The sequence below is a fragment of the Schistocerca piceifrons genome, chromosome X (assembly GCF_021461385.2).
Source record: "Schistocerca piceifrons isolate TAMUIC-IGC-003096 chromosome X, iqSchPice1.1, whole genome shotgun sequence".
Taxonomy (NCBI): domain Eukaryota; kingdom Metazoa; phylum Arthropoda; class Insecta; order Orthoptera; family Acrididae; genus Schistocerca; species Schistocerca piceifrons.
The window spans coordinates 138600869-138623938 of NC_060149.1; the positions used below are offsets into that span (position 1 = coordinate 138600869).

Genomic DNA, 23070 nt, shown 5'->3' on the forward strand with positions numbered 1-23070 from the left:
ATCTAAGAAGGGCAATCAGAGAAGTTTGACAGAAGAATGTAGAAGAAATACAAGAAGAACATACAAGAAAGGTACATGTGAAGAAACCTCGGGTAACAGGAGAAATACTTTAATTGATCATCAAAGAAGGACATACAAAAATGTCCATGAAAAGATGTCAATACATCAGTATAAGTCGCTTATGAGTGAAATAAAAGGGACTGCAGGGAAGCCAAGATGAAATGGCTGCAGGAAAAATGTGAAGAAATGGAAAAATAAATGGTCGTCAAAAGGACTGACTCAGCATAAAAAAAAGTCAAGAAACCATCAGTGATCTTAAAACTAAGGATGTCAACATTGAAAGCACAATGGGAATACCACTGTTAAAAGCAGAACAGAAATCAGGTAAGCGAAAAGAGTACATTGAAGATCTCTGCGAGAGGTTGGGACCATCTGATGACCAGGTAGAAGAAGAAAGGGCCGTCAAGATGGAAGACATGAAGGATCCAGTATTAGAGTCAGAGTTTAATAGGGCTCTGGAAGACCTGTGATTAAATAAGGCAAAAGGCATAAGTAACACTGCTTCAGAATTACTAGATCATTGTTCAAGTTGAGGTGTAGAATTTATGAGACTGGAGATACACCATCAGACATCCAAAAATATGTCATTCACTCAATACTGAAGATAGCAAGGGCAGGTAAGTGTGAAAACTATAGCACAATCAGCATAAAAGCTAACAATTTTTGAAGTCACAACTGGAACAGCAGCAAGTTTTTATCACAGGGCCATATTCAGACCTGTATGTAACTCCATTGTTGATGTGTGTATCTGATTATCCGATGCACGGAGCTCTTGTACGTGCCGAGAGGCACCTGTCGTCAACCTCTCTTAACAGCTCATGGATCCAAGTTGCTGAAAAGAATAATATGCAGAAGAATGGAAAAGAAAATTGAGGATCTGTTAGATGTTCAATTCGGGTTTATGAAAGGTAAAGGCACCAAAGAGGTAGTCCTGGCATTTTGATTCATAATAGAAGCTAGACTTCAGAAAAATCAAGACATCTTCATAGGATTTTTCACCCTAGAAAAAAATGTTTGATAATGTAAAATGGTGCAAGATGTTTGAAATTCTCAGAAAAGTAGGAGTAAGCTATAGGGAAAGATGGATAGTACGCAGTATGTACAAGAAACAAGAGGGAACAATAAGAATGGAAGATCAAGAATGAGGTTCTGGGAGTAAAGAGGGTGTAAGACAGGAGTGTAGTCTTTCAGACCTACTGCTCAGTTTATACTTAAAAGAAGAAATGACAGAAGTAAAAGAAGAGTTCAAGAGTTGTATTAACATTTGGGGTGAAAGGATATAAGTGACAAGATTTACTGATGACATTGCTATCTAAAGTGAAAGTAAAGAAAAATTGCAGGACCTGTTCAAAGGAATGAACAGGCTAATGAGCACACCCTGTGGGTTGAAAGCAAACTGAAGAAATACAGAAGTAATGAGGAGTAGTAGAAATGAGGATAGCAAAAAACTTAACATCGAGGTTGGTGACCATGAAGTAGATGAAGTAAAAGAATCCTGTTACCTTGGGAGCAAAATAACATATGATGGATAAAGCAGGGAGGACTCCAAAAACAGACAAGCACAGGCACAGAGGACATTCCTGTTGAAAATAAGTGTGTTAGTACCAAACATAGGCCTTAATTTCAGGAAAAAATCCCTGAGAATGTTCATTTGGAGTGCAGCTGTGTATTTTAGTGAGTCATGGACTATAAAAGAAGAGAATTGGAACATTTGTGATGTGGTGGTACAGAAGGATGTTGAAAATTTGAATGGTAGGATAAAGAATGGAGGAGGTTCTCTTTATAATCGGTAAACAGGGAACATCCTGACAAGAAGAAGAGACAGAATGATAGAATATGTATTAAGACATCAGGGAGTAACTTCCATGATGCTAGAGGGAGCTGTAGAGGGTGAAAACTGTAATGGAAGACAGAGATTGAAATATATCCAACAAATAATTCAGGAAGTCGGGTGCAAGTACTACTCTGAGATGATAAGATTAAGACGAGAGGCAGGCTGTATCAAATCAGTCATAAGATTAATGACTTGAAACAATAGCAAATTCATAAAGTCCTTGAATATTGAATGACTACTCTGATTTATTTGTGTTGGCACTTTTGTTTTATTGATTTAATACAATTTATTGATGGCAACCAGAACCAGTTTTCTCTCATGAAGCCCCTTCGAGTCATTACTGTCAACATTTTACTCTTTGGTTGTGTTCTCACTACACGCATGGTGATGCATTATAAATATTGGAAATTTTTCAGTGGTTGTCCCCATTTGCTAAAAGTCACTGAAAATTGCTAGTTTCCCACTAAAGTGGTCAGCAGGTTGTCTTTGGATCTTGTAAGTTACAGTTAGGTTATCTTTTTCTTCATTTATTTAGCACATTTGCATTACTCACCTGGTTCTCTATTACTAAGGAAACTAAAGTTTATTGGAAATTTTTAAGACTTCGCTGAATTACAAAATTGGTTGGACATTTGTGAAATGAAAGAAAATTTATAACTGCACTGCTCCATTCCTGCATTGATTATTCCCCAGAAATGACCTTTCTCACCTCAAGAATGTGGTTATTAACATAACACAGTTTTTACCCTCTTGAATTATTTCTCTTTTTTTATGTTATGTGAGAGTTTGTTTTTGGAAATTGTGTGCATACTGTGAGATATTCTTATATTCACTATAGTTCAATTCTTTTATCTTGGCGGTTCGCGCATGCCTGCCTAGACGTGGGAGATTGCTGCGTTGCCAGTTGTATGCGCTAAGAGAAGCAGCGCCATAGTATAGTTCGCAAATTTACGTTTAGGGGGGAGCGCGCAGTTTATGAAGTAAAGCCACCACGGCCGCATTAACCCTTTCGCTGCTACAGAGACATACTCCGTGATGTGCGCGATTTTGTCATCACCGCACTGCTCGCCTGTGCAGAAACATGGTGTTTGGACTGCTTTGACACAGTTTATCATTCGATTTCACAAAAACTAATTGAGCCAAAAATTTGATTTTTACACATCTTCTTGACTGATACCTTCCCCCCCATAAATGACTTAATTTTGTTTCAAAGTTCAACGCAGTTATTGCGCAGCATTAGATGTGGTAAACCATTGCACGAAATTTTGAAGAGCTTGCAGAGGTAAAAGTCCATAGTGTATACTTTCTGTATGGTCGATTTTAGTTGCCACTAGAAATTTCAAAAAATTACATTCAAACGAATAAAATTCATGAAGTAAGACACTTCGATATTGTTTTTAAACAAAGAAAATATTAAACACCGAGCGAGGTTTGAACTCTGAACCTTTCGCTTAGCAGCCATACACTTTAACCACTACACTACCGCTGCTTGTCGTTCAATATATCACCCGGAGGACTTTAAAATATCACGCAAAATACCGACAAACACTGTTGGTATGACTATGAATTACTCACATTTCGTCGAAGTACAGTAGGAAATAACAATTGCCGCTGTTCTTTATTGCGAAAAAGCGGTTAGTGAGAATGATACAAACACCTTTCCTTGCTATCGCTTGAATTAGGAGGCTTATTGCTTGTTTGGTTTAATTAATTAATAGAATATGAAGCAGTTGGTATAAAGAAAGCTTTTTCCAAACTTTCTATAAAAGTAAGTCTGCTATCAAGACATTGCTTTTGTTCAATTACTTTATTTATGACTGAACGTTTCTAAAACTGAAGACACTCGTCCGTGCTCTGCACTGCTGTCGAGCTCTGGCAATGTCGTTCTCTGTTCATTGGTTGACTGTGTTTTGTGATGTCAGATGCGCAGAACGAACCTAAACTCGGCCACCGTCATAAATGACGCGCACTTTAGTATAGCACGATAATAAACTTTTTTAGTATCATAATGTACCTACAACAAGAAGTAATGTAAGGAGCCATATTTGAAACAGCTGTGCACATTCCATAAACAAAATGTTTGATTACTGCTATATCCTTCCACCACTGCTAGACTTTATTGAGAATGTTTCAGTACATAATTAAGTGCTTTATTTTTCTGGTGTTTTTTGTTCCCTGGACATCTGCTCCTCTTTTTGTATTTTTCATTAAACATAATTCATTACTTATTTGTTGCATTATGCATCTGTTGTTACTGTTATCCATATTACAGTTTTATATTATTGTTTTTGTATATCCTTCTTGAATTGGGCACTGAGCAAATAAGTGATATGCTTTGGAAGGAGGGCATAACAAGTGAACTGAAAGACAATGTAAGCCAAAATGGACCAAAGTACATGATAAGTCAATACATCTGCATGTAACAGTATTAGCACAGTGGTAAAACTGTAGAATCAGTAGTTGATGTCGGATAAAAAATGTACCACAGATCAGTGAGACAGCTGACTTCTGTGAAACAGAAAAAAAGAGTATTGTAGAAATAAGTGCAAACTCCCGTGAGAAGAAGGCACTGAGGTTGCAGCATCCAGTCTGAGAATGCACAAGTACAGTATTGTATAATGTACAACAGCCAGTAAGTTATATGTTATTATACCTTTCAGAGGAATTTTCTATCATATCAAAACACAATTATCTATAACCTCTTTGTTTACAGTAATTCATACTCGAGCTACTTTATGCTTGAAATGGATTATGCTCTCTACAATAAACTGACACAGTTTTGTACCTGTGTCCAAATAATGTTCGTATTTCTGCCCTTCTTACTTGATGTTTCCTGAACTTCACTTTGAATGTTGTCTGAATTTATTACTGTGGTTGGTGATACCCTTTGTTCTGCACCTCTCAGTGATTTAGTCATACTTAAACTGTGAAAACTTAAATGAAATATCAATTTTTTCAGGTGTGAATGTATGCGTGGCTATAAAGGTAAAACTTGCCAGGAAATGGAATTCTGTCAGTTGCAAGACTGCCCTCCAGGCAGCACGTGTCGCAATTTGGATGATGGATTTGAATGTATTGCAAATACCACATTCAATGGTCTCAATGCTTCCTTTGTTTATGCCTTAAATATAACAACGGATGAAGAGAGAATTATGCAGCAAATGACTAGCTTGAAGATTAACTATCGAAGCCGAACTGGTAATAAAATTTCTTGGAATATAGTATATTTGCTTTACATAAACTTGTAATTTTGTAGGTTTTTTAACAATACCTCAGTTGGTGTTCCATGTTTTGCTGTATACTTCAGTTGGTGTTTCAAGTTTTGTTGCAGTTATTTGAAAACGCAGCCTTATGGTGATATTTATCGTGCATTGTATCCATTTGATGAGATTATTGACACTGTGGTAGATAGCTGCATTGTGGATATCACTGCAAAATGTAACATCAGTGAAAAACCTGCTTACACATTGTATTATTTGTCTCTGGTGCATAACTTAATCTATTATTCATCTCTGATAACCACAATATTGTCTATGTTTTTTTTCAGTTTGCAATGTTTGTTAACTGCTACCAGTTGTGTTGATGGTAAAGATGAAATTTGATGCATCAAACTATTCGGTATCATTATGTCCCCATCTGCAGGGAATACCTTGAGAGATGAAACAATGGCAACTGAGTAGAAAGTTCAAGGGCCCTGAATTTATACAGGCATTTCGAGCTGCATAGAGGACACCACAATATGCTGTGTGATGCCAAATGCATATGGTAGCATCAGATAGGTGGTGCCATTCTTGACTATGAGTAATTACTTGTTATAATACCACTGTTTGTGCAATGTCAGGCTCCATATTTTATTTTGTTTAACTCCTTCATTTTGTTAAAATTATTGTGGCCTTTATAAATTTCTGTTGCACTATCATACAGATGCACATGATAATGCATTATCTCCACCAAAACACTAGTCTCAGGAACTTCTATTTCAGAGTCTCTGCACTGTAATGCATGGTTCAATACAGCTCACATAAAGATGTACAGTTTAGTAGCACGGACAGATTGATACCTCCTTACGAAGTCAGGCCATTCTCCAAAACAGAAGAGAGATATTAAAGCCTTGGTGGAGAAGGCAAATACAGTATGCAACCCAGATTAATTGCAAGAATAAATCAATTGCTTACAGTCTGATTTTTATAAAAGTGGTCACTGATCAGTGGCTGGAAAGATCACTTGGATCAAAAAGAAAGATTTCCAGGAATAATTAAGAATAAGAGTCATCAAAAGGGAAAGAAGATTCCTGCTCACACTGCAAAAGATAAAGCAATGTGTGGCGTCCATTGAAAAAGATATGACAATGCATGGAGTTAATGGGTTTTTGTAAGCCCACTAGTAAAATTGATGAATTCCTTACATCTGTAAAATAAGTACATCATTTGTTGGTTACGGTTGGTATATATAGAATTCACTTCAGTTGTTGCCAAATACACTGATGGAAAAGAAATCCTGTCACCAAGAAGAAGCCGCACAAAATAGATGAAAGTTGGTAGGCATGCTTCTACATCTGAAATATTTCATCTATTCAGATTTTGTGCCAGTTATACAAGAGTGGTGCTAATAGTGCCAATATGAGGATGCAAATCAGATTTGCTTTAAATATGTGCTGTAATGGTCATGAGCATTAGTTACCTTTGAGATTGAATGTAGTGAGTTGATGTTAGTGAAGAATGCATTTAAGATGATGATGATGCTTACTGAGTTTGAACAAGGTAATGTAATAGAGTTACGAAAAGCTGCATGTTCCTTCGGTGATATTGCAGAAAGACTTTACAGAAATGTAACCAGTTAACATGATTTCTGGCAGCAGTGGTCACAGGAAGGTACAGTTATAAGAAGTCGAGCCTCTGCTCGGCCAGGTATTCCACTGACCCCAAACCACTTTCACCTGGAACTTCAGGGCGTCAAGTGAGAGGTCATTGGAGGACAGAGTGAAAGTCTGTTGTGTTTTTGGATGAAAGCTTATTCTGCCTCGGTGCCAGTGATGACCATGTGTTCGTTAGGAAGAGGGCAGATGAGCACCTGCAATCAAGCTGTCTGTGGCCTAGTCACAGTGGACATGCACCTGGAGTTGTGGTCTGGGGTGCAACTTTGTATGACCACAGGAGCACTTTCATGGTTATCCCACATGCCCTGACTGCAAATTTGTACATCAGTCTGGCGATTTGACCCATTGTGCAGCCATTCATGAACAGCATTCCAGGGGATGTTTTCCAACAGAGTGACGCTCACCCACATACCATTGTTCAAACTCAACATGCTCTGCAGTGTGTTGACATGTTACTTGGCCTTCTTGATCAGCAGTTGAGCCCTTAGGGACATCATTGGATGACAACTCCAACATCATCTATCGACAGCATTAACCGTCCCTGTATGGACTAACCAATTGCAGCAGGCATGGGACTTCATCCCACAAAGTGACATCCAGCACTTGTACAACACAATGCATGCTCATTTGCATGCTTGTATTTGAAGTTCTGACAGTTAACCATTTGTTTATCTATCAGCATTTCAAATTTGCAATGGCTTTTCTTCCACTTATGTTAACCTGTGATCTTGCAATTGTTATCAGTTAATACCTGGACAAATGTATTCCCGAAATTACATCACTTTACATTAATTATTTCTTGGCATTGGGATTTTTTCCCATCAATGTATTTGTATAGAAAAGATGAAAAGTAATAGCAACAATCATTGAGCCTAACACGAGAAAAACTGCTGCCTTGAACAAACTAATAAGTTGGCTGTAGTGAAATTTCTTTACACTGTGGAGACCACGTAGTACAATTTCATGAAAATAACATTTTAACCAACACAACATGTTATCACTGCAGGCTTATAAGGAGAGACAATAAGAAATTTATAAACACAATACTAAGTTACAGAGAAAGGAAGAGGCTGGTGTCTGTCAGACTCCAGAAGTTTACTGTTGAATTATACAATACTGTCATACCTTTTTAGTTGTTTATTGGACTCAACTATATACAACATGTATTTTCAAACATACGACACTGAAATATCTCAGCAAAATATTAATAATCAAGAAGAAAATGCATAAAATATGAAAATGATGTTCCAAAAAAGTGGACTTTCTTACATCTCTTAAGAACTTTGAAAAAAACATATAACTCTAATCCTGTGCTATGCCACCCTTTCATAAACAATCAAGAATGAGAAACAGAAACGAAATTGCTAGAAATTTCGAGGATGAATTCATATTTTGATGTTGACTTCAAAATTTGTTAGCGTCCACAATGTAGGCATTATGTAAAGTGCCCCCATTTTAGGCATTACAGAAGTACTGGGTCTTAGTCTCTACCATACACAGAATTTTTAACCCATACTGTGCTGGTTTTCTTACAAGGTACATTTAATATCTACATTTATCAAGGAAAGGCACAAGCATCTCATCAATATACATAATACAGCCTGGAGAATAACACTGCTGACAGTTCCCAATAATAATAATAATAATAATAATAATAATAATAATAATAATATTGCATTGATGTACTGGTGGATATTGTGTGGTATGACTCCTGTAGTTGATAGTATAATTGGTATGATGTCAACTTTATCCTGATGCCACATGTCTTTGACTTCCTCAGCCAGTTGGATGTATTTTTCAATTTTTTCTCCTGTTTTCTTTTGTATATTTGTTGTATTGGGTATGGATATTTCGATTAGTTGTGTTAATTTCTTCTTTTTATTGGTGAGTATGATGTCAGGTTTGTTATGTGGTGTTGTTTTATCTGTTATAATGGTTCTGTTCCAGTATAATTTGTATTCATACTGGAACGGAACCATTATAACAGATAAAACAACACCACATAACAAACCTGACATCATACTCACCAATAAAAAGAAGAAATTAACACAACTAATCGAAATATCCATACCCAATACAACAAATATACAAAAGAAAACAGGAGAAAAAATTGAAAAATACATCCAACTGGCTGAGGAAGTCAAGGACATGTGGCATCAGGATAAAGTTGACATCATACCAATTATACTATCAACTACAGGAGTCATACCACACAATATCCACCAGTACATCAATGCAATACAGCTACATCCAAACATATATATACAACTACAGAAATCCGTAATTATTGATACATGTTCAATTACCCGAAAGTTCCTAAATGCAATATAACACATACCGTACAGTTAAAAGGAAGTGACGCTTGATCAAGGTCCGCGTCACTCCATTTTTAACCGGACTTAACGTCTGAGAAAGTGAAGGAGATAATAATAATAATAATAATAATAATAATAATAATAATAATCAGTGCTCCTCCATAGATGGCGATCTTTTGCATTTTGGATCCAGTTGTCATGGACTCCTAGCTGGCAAAGGTCTTTCTGTAGCTCACCCTCCCATCACTTTCTGGGTGTTCCAATTGGATGGGTACTATCAGGTCTTCCCATAAGTATGGCTTTTGCCTCAGAGGTGTCTGGTCTCCTAGCAATGTGGCCTGCCAAGCTTATTCTCCATGCTTTCAGTTTTTGAACGATGTTCGGTTGCCTCATCAGCTCATACAATTCTTGGTTTTTTCTACGTCTCCACGAGCTCCCTTCCTCGACAGGCCCAAAGATGCTTCTCCCCAAATAGCAAAACTCCTTTACTACTGTAAGTGTCTTATTTCCTAATCTAATTCCCTCAGCATCACCCGACTTAATTGGACTACATTCCATTATCCTCGTTTTGTTTTTGTTGATGTTCATCTTATATCCTCCTTTCAAGACACTGTCCATTCTGTTCAACTGCTCTTCCAAGTCCTTTGCTGTCTCTGACAGAATTACAATGTCATCGGTGAACCTCAAAGTTTTTATTTCTTCTCCATGGATTTTAATACCTACTCCGAATTTTTCGTTTGTTTCCTGTACTGCTTGCTCAATATACAGATTGAATAACATCGGTGATAGGCTACAACCCTGTCTCACTTCCTTCCCAACCACCTGCTTCCCTTTCATGCCCCTCGAATCGTATAACTGCCATCTGGTTTCTGTACAAATTGTAAATAGCCTTTCACTCCCTGTATTTTACCCCTGCCACCATCAGAATTTGAAAGAGAGTATTCCAGTCAACATTGTCAAAAGATTTCTCTAAGTCTACAAATGCTAGAAATGTAGGTTTGCCTTTTCTTAATCTAGCTTCTAAGATAAGTCGTAGGGTCAGTATTGCCTCACGTGTTCCAATATTTCTACGGAATCCAAAATGATCTTCACCGAGGTCGGCTTCTACTAGTTTTTCCATTCATCTGTAAAGAATTCGCGTTAGTATTTTGCCGCTGTGGGATTGGAATTATTATATTCTTCTTGCAGTCTGATGCTATTTTGCCTGTCTCGTACATCTTGCTAAGCAGATGGTAGAGTTTTGTCAGGACTGGCTCTCCCAAGGCTGTCAGTAGTTCTAATGGAATGTCTGCATAACCCAATAAATCTGTCCTACCATTTAGTGTCACCCCTGTGTTTTCTCTTTTCATTTCACGGATTACTTTCTCTAGGTCGAGATTAAATAACAGTGGTGAAATAACATTACCTTGTCTCACACCCATTCTGATATGGAATTTCTTGCACAGCTCCCCTTGGTATTTGACTTTGTCTTTTGTCTACGCTGTGCACATCTTGACCATATTTATTAACTTGCTTGGTATACCAAGGTCTCTCAGGATGTTGTACATACTTAATCTGTGGATACTGTCATAAGCCTTTTAGAAGTCCATGGACGTCACCAGAAATGGTTGGTTGAATTCCCAGCACTTTTCCCAGATTTGCCTCATTGTGAAAATTTGATCAGTGGTCGATCGTCCTTCCTGAAAGACTGCCTGGTACTGCCCCACAATATCTTTTGCAATTGGCTTAAGTTTTTCAAGTGTTATTAAAGATAGAACTTTATAAGGTACACTTAGGAGAGAAATGCCTCTGTATTTGTTATAATTTCTATTGCTGTTCTTTTTATACAGTGGGATAATGACAGCTGATTTTCATACTTTTGGGATTTCCTCTTTTTCCTGTATTTCTTTTATGAAATTGTGTAGCTCTTTCTGAAGTGTTTCTCCTCCTGCCTTCAACATCTCTGCCATTATCCTATCATCTCCTGGTGCCTTATTTTTCTTTAATTTTCACATTGCTCTTTCTACATCTTGTAGAGTCACTTGAATGGTTGCGTCTTCTTCTCTTTATTATTCTCCTGTGGAAAGACACTCCCTGGATCTTCAGCATTTAAAACTCTTCGAAATATTCTCTCCACCTATTCAGAATTTTTTTCTTGTCTGTCAGCATATTTCCATCCATTCATTAATAACTAAAGCTTCATTACTGTGACCATTCCTCACATGTTTCAACATCTGAAACATTTTCCTACTGTGTGATGTTGTATTTGCCTTTTTGATTTCATCAATCATATTGTTCATGAACTTTCTTTTTTCTGTTTTCAGAACCCTCTTTGTTTCTCTTCTTACAGTCTTGAGTGCTTCCTGTTTTTCCGCACATTATCTGTCCAGCTCGTGCTCTCTTCCTGGCTTTCATAGAGCTTGTTCACATTTCATTGAACCATATCTTCTTAGTTGTTAGCTTTTTCTCTCCTAGAATTTCTTCAGCTGCTTCAGTTACAGAGGTCCTTATTTCTTCCCATCACTTCTTAACAGCATGGTTTGTTGCTAATACTTCAGACTTGTTACGCACTTTAATGTTATACTGCTGGCATATCTCTGGATCCTTAAGCTTCTAAATATCAAACTGTCTCTTGGTCATTCTTTTCCATTTTGTAGCACAGCTGTAACCATAATATGATGACTACGAAGTGGCATCTGCTCCTTTGTACGATCTCACATCCATCAATCACTTTTTGTGCCTCTCTTCTATCAGCAGATGAGCTATCTGATTGATGCTCCTACCATTTGGGGAAATCCAGGTGCTTTTGTGGATCTGTTTGCGGGGGAAAGATGTTGAGCTCACCACGAGATTCTGACTTAATGCAAAACTGATTAACAGCAGGCCATTTTCATTTGTTTTTGCATGTAAACACTCCTTCCCAATTGTAGGTCTATACATCTCTTCTTGTCCCACTTTGGCATTGAAGTCTCCCAGAATAATATTAAGATTTCTGTTGCTCTCCACTGCTCCCAATAAATCTGCAAAAAATGTTTGACATTGCAACAGTCATATCTTCTTTTTTCTTTTTCCATTATTCCTGTCACCTGGGTTCTTAAATAAGAGAGGTGTCACTATAAATAAGAACCTTTTTGTATAATATTGCAAAAAAATGTTACACCAGCTTTCACCTACTGAGAAAACATTACCTATGGACTCATAGTCTGATTTGGAGGTGACTGTGAACACAAGTAAGCCTGTAAAGTCTTTCAGGTCAAGAACATCATTATCATGTACAAAAGATAGGTTCTTTTGAGAGCACTTTTGTTTTATCAGTTTTATTGTTTGGCCACTGTAGATTGTCATCTAAAATGTCTTGAGTAAAAAGTAGATCCTATGTGTGTCCAGTACCTGGATTCCTACCCAATGCGTTAATCCTAAGTCACAGAGCAGGAATCTACAACACAATGTTATGTAGTCGTGTTTCGACAGTAGATGGTAGTTGCCGTTTTCTCTATCTGGGGCAGGTTCCTCTGCCATAAAAAAAGAAATTGTGGGTATAAAATTGTTTTATACTTAGGTCATCTTCGTATGTCCTTCGTTCCATTATCATGCACTTCATGTTTTGAATCTGAATTGTCATCACTGTCTGTCTTGTCCACTACTGGCCATTAAAATTGCTACACTATGAAGGTGATGTGCTACAGATGCGAAATTTAACCTACAGGAAGAAGATGCTGTGATATGCAAATGATTAGCTTTTCAGAGCATTCACACAAGGTTGGCACCGGTGGCGACACCTACAACGTGCCATGAGGAAAGTTTCCAACCGATTTCTCATACACAGACAGCAGTTGACCGGCGTTGCCTGGTGAAACATTGTTGTGATGCCTCATGTAAGGAGGAGAAATGCGTACCATCACATATCCGACTTTGATAAAGGTCGGATTGTAGCCTACCGCGATTGTGGTTTATCATATCACGACATTGCTGCTCGCGTTGGTCGAGATCCAATGACTGTTAGCAAAATATGGAATTGGTGGATTCAGGAGGGTAATACGGAACATCGTGCTGGATCCCAACGGCCTCGTATCACTAGCAGTTGAGATGACAGGCATCTTATCTGCATGGCTGTAACGTATTGTGCAGCCACGTCTCGATCCCTGAGTCAACAGATGGGGACGTTTACAAGACAAAAACCATCTGCACGAACAGTTCGACGATTTTTGCAGCAGCATGGACTATCAGCTCGGAGACCATGGCTGCAGTTACCCTTGACGCTGCATCACAGACAGAAGCACATGCGATGATGCACTCAACGACGAACCTGGGTGCACGAATGGCGAAACGTCACTTTTTTGGATGAATCAAGGTTCTGTTTACAGCATCATGATAGTCGCATCCGTGTTTGGCGACATTGCGGTGAACGCACATTGGAAGCATGTATTTGTCATCGCCATACTGGTGTATCACCCGGCATGATGGTATGGGGTGCCATTGGTTACACGTCTCGGTCACCTCTTGTTCGCATTGACGGCACTTAGAACAGTGGACGTTACGTTTCAGATGTGTTACGACCATGGCTCTACCCTTCATTCGATCCCTGCGAAACCCTACATTTCGGCAGGATAATGCATGACCGCATGTTTCAGGTCCTGTATGGGCCTTTCTGGATACAGAATATGTTCGACTGCTGCCCTGGCCAGCACATTCTCCAGATATCTCACCAATTGAAAACATCTGGTCAATGGTGGCCGAGCAACTGGCTCGTCACAATATGCCAGTCACTACTCTTGATGAACTGTGGTATCGTGTTGAAGCTTCATGGGCGGCTGCACCTGTACATGCCACCCAAGCTCTGTTTGACTCAATGCCCAGGCGTATCGAGGCCGTTATTATGGCCAGAGGTGGTTGTTCTGGTTACTGATTTCTCAGGATCTATGCACCCAAATTGTGTGAAAATGTTATCATATGGCAGTTCTAGTATAATATATTTGTCCAATGAATACCCGTTTAACATCTGCATTTCTTCTTGGTGTAGCAATTTTAATGGCCAGTAGTGTAATATGGATCAATGTCACTGTCACCAAAAACTTCATTCCTCATTTCTTCCAACCGCATTTTGAAGTCTGGTTCATTTACTCTCAAAACTTGTTGCGAATAACAAGTCTGTTCAAGCTATATGGTACCAATTAAAGATTAAATGAAATAATATATGGATAGCATATAGAGAAGAGTTCTGATGACTTATTACTTATAATTGAGATTGACATTATCTGTAGGAGGCAGTCGTATGCATTGTTCATCACGTAACAAATTGTGGTACCCTCTGTACAGCTCATAACGCCCCTATAACTTGAGGAAGCCCTGAGATTCTCTTCAGTTGTCAGTGTATAATTACAGTAAATGTGCCTCGCAGATGGAGGCAAAACATTAGTGAATAGTTTTGTGCATTGACTGTGGCTCCAGCTGTGAAGTTTTAGCGGAAATTAATTGGACCTTATTGGGTCGCATGATTGTTACCGCCATCACAGTTATGTCCTAGGAAATAAATGTTTTGATAACAGAATTTTATTCTAATATGAAAACAACTTTGTTCAGGACTAGGTAAAAAACAGAATTCCACATAAAATAAATAAGATGCACTGTTAGTACAGCAGCATCCTCCAAACATTAAGCCTGTTTAGTAGTGTAATTGAGGAATAACATATTTGACTGATCAAAACTTTACTGTATAAACAGGGATTCTGATGCAAATGAAGTGGGCATGTATATATTGCCTTAGAGTAGATGGCCCATTGATACTTTACCAAAGAAAGAAGTTCCATTGTGAAATATTGTTTTTTAAGTGTCAGTCCTTTGTAGAGCACTTATCTATGATTTTATTCAGACTTGCACTATAGTCATCATAAATTCAGTGAAATAACCAGTATAATTCTATTTCTTACAGTACCCCTGATGTTCTTCACTTTTAATTAGATTCTAAAAGGTGTGTTATTCTGCTGTCAGAATGCAAACACCCGTTTTTTTGTTAATATTTCTTTTTCTTTTTCAGGTGGAAATATTTTATATATCTCGACTGAAGATGAAAGTTACTTCTCGGTTTATGTATACAAAGATGTAATTACTGTGTCATGGAAACTTGGAGCAAATATTCCTCCTCAAAGAAATACATTATGGAAGAGTGCACCAGATGGAAATTGGACTACCATTTCAATTCGAATGAGTGATGAAGGAATCTATGGCAATACAGATAGTTCACAAGAGGAGTCACGTTTATCTACAAATTTTTCATTATCACTCTGGCATAACCTGCTTTTAAAGGCTAAGTTTGTAATTGGAGGAGGCGTAGATAGTGGAAATTTGAGAAACAGTTGGTTTTACAAAATGGATGACATTACTGTTGAGCCCATAACAGTTAATCCTTTAGATACCAATGCCATTGATTCTCTGCACATGCCTTCTGTGGATCATCCAGGAAATCATGGAAGTTTTTTTAAGGTACTACAGCATAACATTTCTGTTAGTTGTACAACCATGCTTTATTTGCTGAAAAAGTGTCACTCAGTATGTTGTTAACAAGTGTAGGGTATTAGTCTGTTGTTATCAAAAGACAGGATTGGGATATATAGTCAGCCCGGCACTCTCCTGGCCATTGATGTTAACTTTAGAAACTACTATTTCTGCTTCATATAAATCCTCAGTTGCTCTCAGAAGGCTGAAATAACCCTGTTACAGTCCTCCCAAGGCAAAATCCCTGGTGATTCTGACAACCAAACCTGGTTGCTTGCAGTAATCAAATATCCTGACACTCAGCCACAAACGCAATCAGTGAGACAGTTAAGTAAAATGGTGGAAGGGGGGGGGGGGGGGGTTTACTGTAATTGCCTTGTTGAAATGCAAGTGTCTACATGTGTAAAAGATAGCTCCCAGGCATTGCCTGATTCTGTGTGTATGTAATTAGGAAGCTTAGTGTTGTAATCAATATATAATTACTGAAGAGCTATCTTGGAGTTGTGGCATAATTTTTTATTTATTTATTTATTTATTTATTTATTTACAGTTTGTGCAATAACTTGCCACTCAGTGTTAGAGACCAGTAATATTGAAGCTATTACTACCCTTGCGTATGAACCTGGAAATTTCTGAGGCTCTAACTATGGCTATAGCTGTCTAGCTGACATTTCTGTTCAAAATAGTTACCTGATATGCCTATAAAAGCTCATTAACAGTAAGAATTATGAAAAATAAACAATAGCTCTAAATAAAATGTGGAACAGCAGGTACGAGGTATACCATCCAATCAGTTGGTTAACTTTTCTGTGAACTCTTCAGTCACACACTGAAGACAGTGAAGTCCCTTCAGCAGAAGTAAATAATATCTTAATGATTAACACACACACACACACACACACACACACACACACACACACACACACACACCACACAGTGAACACTAAACTGCACACAGTTACCCCAGATAAATACACATTTTTTAAAACTCACATGTGAAAACATGAAGTATATATAGTTAAACGTGCATGTATTTGTCAAGAATTGGACATCCTGGCTTTTACGGGTCCAAACACAGCTTCAATGCAACACATTTGTGATGTAAGAAACACACGACATCATAAACATTGGTTTTAACCTGACAAAACCCTTTAATCAAGAAACATGTCCAGAACTGTTTAATCAGATATCATTTATACAAGGTGTACGTAAATTATGTGTAGTAAGATATAAAATAGGTATTACAGGCCACTGAAGATACCTTGCAATAAAATAAGTGAAACACAACTGCTTGTACAGATAGTCTTTATACTCACTGAAGATACTTATTTGGGGTAGTGCTGTAACAAATTTAATAATTATGTTTGAATACCATTCAGTTGTTCATTTGTGCATTATGTAATTTGTGTACTATTTGCTCAATATAAAAAAGTATAAAAAAATAAATAAATAAAAAAATAAAAAAAATAAAAATAAAAACAAATAATACTGCAGTCTGGGGAACTGTTCATCAGTTTTATTGACATAAACCATTTATTTGTCATTTAATCACGAGTGCATATAAAAGTAGTTTTTTGTTACTTCATCTTCATATTTTGAAGAACTAGAATTTTTCAGACTTATGTGTGAGGCTAGAAAACTTTTATATTGCAAGATTATTTCTTTTGCAGGGTTGCCTGGGTGAAATACGCATTGGAAATCTTCTTGTCCCTTACCTTGAAGAAACGTTTCCAGAAAATTTTACAGAAAAAGACAGATTTTATTTAACTCGAGAAAACAGTATGGTTCCCATCCTTGGCTGTGTGCTGTGTTTTCAAATTGATTGCCAGAATAATGGCACCTGTACTGATGAAAATGAATCTTATGACTGCACTTGTCAGCGTGGATTTGAGGGGTCGGATTGTTCTGAAAATACTGATGACTGCAAGAATAATTCATGTCAGAATAATTCTACATGTGTTGACGAAATAGCAGCTTACAGTTGTAAGTGTCAGCCTGGTTGGGAAGGGGAGTGGTAAGTATGTAATTCCTGAGTGTTATGTTTAATATTTTTTGTAAGATCTGTAAACTGGAACACATTTTAGGCTGCAAATTAAATATCTTTAAGGCTCTTAAATAGGTTGCTTAATATATAAATCAAAGATGAGAGCTTAATTCAGAAGATATGACAGGATACGAACAGAAGTGGAAGCTATAGAAAAGCATAAAACAGATTGGGTGGTTGTAAGGAGAAAATGATTGAGATAATTTGTGATAATCTTAAATCTCACAAAAGGAATCTTCGCTGAGGACCACGTGTTTCATCAAAGTAGGAGAGAGAGAGAGAGAGAGAGAGAGAGAGAGAGAGAGAGAGAGAGAGACCATGAACATAGCGTGTCTACAAGTTTTTAGACATTTCACACCAATGCCTTTTAAACAAAATTTGAGATTAGATGGTTTCATTCTGGTAGTTGTCCTATGTATGTATCAAATGTTGTTCTTATTTTGTAGTAAACAGTTTCAAGTAGTATGTCATTTTAATTTATTTTGTAACTAGTGTAAAATTGCGCTTACAGTTTCAGCCTGCTTGTGCATAACAACAATGGCACCTTGTCACTACAATAACACTAATGACGCAATGTAATGATTAAACACACAATATAATTTTATTTAATAAACAGGTGTAGGTGCCAGTCAAAGATGCCCCTTGTCAACTTTTCCCAGGTTCTACTTCAGTCTCAATAATCATACTTGAAGTTTCCCTACTGATACTATAAATAGTAAAGTGAAGTAAATATAATAAGTGAAGATTTAGAGAGCTGCATGAGTGATTAATCATAAACTGGAACAAATAGGCATCGTGTTACGTGTCATTGCAGTTTACCACCATTTTGAGGAAGACAGTTTCACCAATCTTATGCTGCTTTGCTTTTTGTGGAACTGTGAAGAATGCATTACACCTGAATTAGGAGAGAAAGACAAGACCCATGAAAGAATACATTAAATATGCAAGCCAAAGATGAGAACTAATATTTGAAATTTATAGAACAAGATACAGAAGTAAAAATAAACTTTTTGTCCATTTATATTACAGTAAAGTCACCACCATGAGTAAACACCTCATTCACAGCAGCATCATACTTGTAAAATGCTGCGGTAGGTATAGTAACAAGGCATACATGGCTATAGGAGTTATTTCTTGAAACACCTTGTGTATAAAGTAAATTAAATAAAAATTGTGACTGGAAAGTACAGATGTTTTTACTCATAAAAACATTAAACTATTTATTTTTATAGACTAAGGTTTGAGAGCGCCAATTTTACATCTGGAATATGCATTTTTTGTGCACTGTGAGAGTATATTTCTTCACAGGTCATACATGGCAAAATGCAGTGCAGACTGTGAAAAGTAATGCACGGAAATATAAAAAAGTAATGTACTTGCAAAAATGTTTAGTACTGAATTTGTCATTTTTGTGGAAACTTACATGAAAAATCCAGGGCACTATAAACCAAATACTAAGGTATAATACATGTTCACAAAGTTATGTATTCTAGTGCAGAGAAAAAGGTGAATTCTTAATGTAAACTTGTAATTTGAATAATTCTTGCAAAGAAACTTCCTGACAGATTAAAACTGTGTGCTGAACCGAGACTCGAACTCGGGATCTTTGCCTTATGCAGGCAAGTGCTCTACCAACTGAGCTTCTCAAGCATGACTCATGACCCACCCTCACAGCCTCAATTCTGCCAGTACCTCGTCTCCTACAAGGTCCCGAGTTCGAGTCTCGGTCCGGCACGCAGTTTTAATCTGTCAGGAAGTTTCATATCAGTGCACACTCTGCTGCAGAGTGAAAATCTCATTCTGGAATTCTTGCAAAATTCACTGTTAATAGTATAATTTATCTGCAGCTTAGTTCACTACCTGAGGTCTGCCAGTAATATGGTAGTTTTGTTGTGTACAACAAACACCTATTCTACACATAAGGATTTGTGATCCGGCTGTGAGGGCTCATTTTATGATTATATTAGACATACTCTTATCTTCAATCTGACAGATATTTCTCACACTGAATCCTCACACAGAGTAGATATTTGTTCAAGAATGCATCAATACAGGCTCTTAACCATGATTTTCTAACTTTTAGAATGAAATTTTTGCTTTTGCAAAAACTTCAACAGTTTTTTTTATGAAATGATCTGTATACTGTTTTCTTCTTTCAGCACTGTTTCAGCTATTGAAATGATAATTGCTTTTGTTGAAAAGCAGCAGCATCTTCTCATCAGTGAACAGAAAGCATCTCTGATTTAAAATGTTTCTTGACATTATATTTGATTCCCCCCATCCCCCTCCTCCATTTTGACAGTTAAGGTATCTGCCAATGAGAGTTTTTGAATCTGTGGTATACAAAAGGCCAAATAACCTATTGTTGAGCCTTTTCATGAGCTTTTATACTACCGTAGCTGATACCACAGATACGAGCTGCACTGAATAGTGTACATGACTTTGTTCTAAAATGCCAGATCAATAGGCTGAGTCCTAGGTTGCTATGTGTTGCTTTGCCCCCCCCCCCCCCCCCCTCTCCCTCCTCCTCTCCTCTACCAACAATTGAAGAGAAAAACTTCAGCTAAACTGATATGCCATTGCATTCATGTGAGTAATCTCCGGTTCGTGAGCAGACGCCCTTTTTTACTTCTCAAGTGTGTCACTGGAAATTGTTTATTTTTTCTTATTTATGTGCAGAAAATAAAACTATCTGAAACTATCACTGGTAAAATATTTCATCCGGACACAGTTTGCTATAAAATAATATTTAGCAGGTAATTTCATATTTTCTCAATTTGTGCTAGAATTTGATTCTACATTCACAATTATCGCAAATGTGAATTTTTCAGGTTCCTGTCAGTCCCATTTTGAGTTTATATGAGTTAATTGCAAACATTTAGATTGCAAAACTTAGATGCTTTACCTCACTTGCTAAATGAATGGTAAAAGACTATTTCAGAATATTTAAAATCTCCATCATTTTCCCACAGGTGTGAGCAGAATATTGATGAATGCCTTTCATTTCCTTGTCTGAATGGTGGAACTTGTATAGATGGCATAGCTACAGTTGAGTGCAGATGTGCAGATGGGTACATAGGACCTTTCTGTAAAGAGATTAAGCTTGTAACTTGTGCAGATATGCCCTGTAGAAATAGTTCTACTTGCTTAGAAGTCACAGGTGAGTCCATATTTGAACGATACATCTTTTTCTGATTAACAAGTGGTGTAATCTTCCATGTCTATATATAAAATGAACATGCATAATTTGATAACCTCTTTATTCCAGATCCAGAAGCTGACAGACTTTTCAAATGTGTGTGTGCTGAAGGTTTTGTTGGAGATTATTGTGATACACCATATTGTGTTGTTAAGAAATGTGATAATGGGATATGTGATTACAATAACAAGGTGAGTTTCATTGAAATAGCTATCATTCTAGTTTATCAGAAATATTTATGTTTCTTATATTTGATCTATGTATCTTGTGCTCTAAACAGAGATTAGAATCCTGGCAAGATAAGTTCTGTTGTCAAGAATTAAATCTTTATCTATCGTACGCTCCAGATTGTAAAGTTCATACTTTAAAAAAATGTGTTTAAGATTAATCGTTTTCTGAGCTCACCTTATGAAAAAGACCAAAACATTGTGATACTTGGGTGCTTTAATATTTATTAAACATTCTGAGTGGTTTCCCGGAAGGAATATTTTTGGTGATAGAGTCATATAGTCAGGTGCAGCATACTGCCAAAACAGAGTCTAGGTTAACAGAAATGGCATAGCACTTGATAATATTTTTGTGGGCATGTCTTTAAACACACCATGAGGAGAAAATTGTAAATCAACAGTTTAAATGTTCAGTTGTTGGAATTATGCAAGGGAAGAAAACCAAGTTGGTGTGTAACCTCTCTGAATAACTGAATATATAAGTAGTAAATGACGAATAAACTGAGAGGTTTTGGCATCCACAACAGTTCACTTACAGGCGGAGTGTAAGTTTCTGAAGTGTTGCTAGACAGGTTAAGATGATGTGACTCATCTAAAGTTCACAGAAACCATTAAAAAATAAAATTATACGCTCCATTATGAGTGAAGTCTCATATCAATAGGAGAGGGTTTGAGAGTGAGTTCATGCTGTGGGATATGTCAGTGATGTAACAACCAAAGTATTTAATAATCATATCATGCAAGTAGTGCACAGCCTCATAAACAAAAACAAAATAGTGCTTGACAAAACAAAAGTTTTGTCCTAGGCTACTATATACTGGGATTCTGTAATTAAAGAGGCTGTAGAAATAAGAATGTGCAAGAAGAACTTGAACATTGACAGCAGATGTAAACTTCGCAGTACATGAAAGCAAGCTCTAGATGTGGAGAAGAGGCAGACATATTCATTGTGATGTTTATGCTACTATGGGTGCAGTGGCTTCATCAGTGCAGACACTGACACCATGTGCGTTACAGCATTATGTAATTACTCACAAATCAGAAGCCATCTATGGGCTATATAAGGCCACCACAGCAACAGTTTTGACAGTCAGTAGCTCTTGATGAATATGATGGGGGTAATCGTTGAAAGCTTGAGGTTTTTCCTTGAATTGAGAATGTTTATATAACAGTGCCATCACGAAAGGCTTCATTCTCAAATAAAAATTCATACCAACCAGTTTTCAAGGAAAATGATAAGGTATGCATCTGTGGTAAACAAATTCCCCAGTGACTGCATTAATTGCTGAATAGTTAAAGGGTAGATGTTGCATATGTATGTACAAATATCATGTAGATCTATAAAAGATCTTCACATCACTGGTTAATATTTTACAGTGTCATCTGCATAATATGTTTTGCACTAGTAGTTATATTTTCACAGTAGTGAGCTCAGTGTATAAAACTGAGAATAAGAAGGAGGTAATAAAGAACAAACCTGGCCAAATGTTCCCTAACACTCGACTAAACAGACATACATGGTTTCAGGCTATGTATGTCAGGATGTGTAATTGCTGTAACAATGTGTCAGCTTTACAGGTATGAGTCAGTAGTGAGAGTTAAGATCAAGACTAACAATATTATAAAGACACAAGTTCAAGCATTCCACAGAGATTTCACCTGTGGTACATTTGTCTACATCTGATGTTCTTTATTCTGTGAAGTGGCAACATCAGAAAAGCACTGAGCCCACTCATGTATGATAGTCCTAAGAAATTAACTGCTGAACTGAGAATGGCCTATTGGTTTGTAACTAATAAACGGAATATTTGAGATAAATTAGCAGCTTTGGAACAGAGCAAGGTATGATGCCAGCTAAACATTTGAGTTGTAAGACACTGGGTTCACATCCTGTGCATATATGTAATATTACATGAGATTTATTTTGATTTCCAATAAACCTGCTACCAATGACTTTAAAAAATCATAATGACAACAATAATTTCCTAAATGGAATATGAATGAAGCAGCTTTTATGAGGCAGGTACTTGCTTGGTTTTAGGCA

General features: G+C 37.1%; 1 protein-coding gene across 1 annotated transcript in view; it reads left to right on the forward strand.

Annotated features, from left to right (window-relative positions):
• LOC124721361 (protein crumbs) overlaps positions 1–23070 on the forward strand; it is a 357509-nt gene that overhangs the window by 273999 nt on the left and 60440 nt on the right. The window contains exons 24-28 of the mRNA XM_047246295.1: positions 4854–5092; positions 15099–15544; positions 17227–17570; positions 20573–20760; positions 20869–20990. Coding sequence (XP_047102251.1) covers positions 4854–5092; positions 15099–15544; positions 17227–17570; positions 20573–20760; positions 20869–20990 — 1339 coding nt within the window. The remainder of the gene's footprint in view (positions 1–4853; positions 5093–15098; positions 15545–17226; positions 17571–20572; positions 20761–20868; positions 20991–23070) is intronic.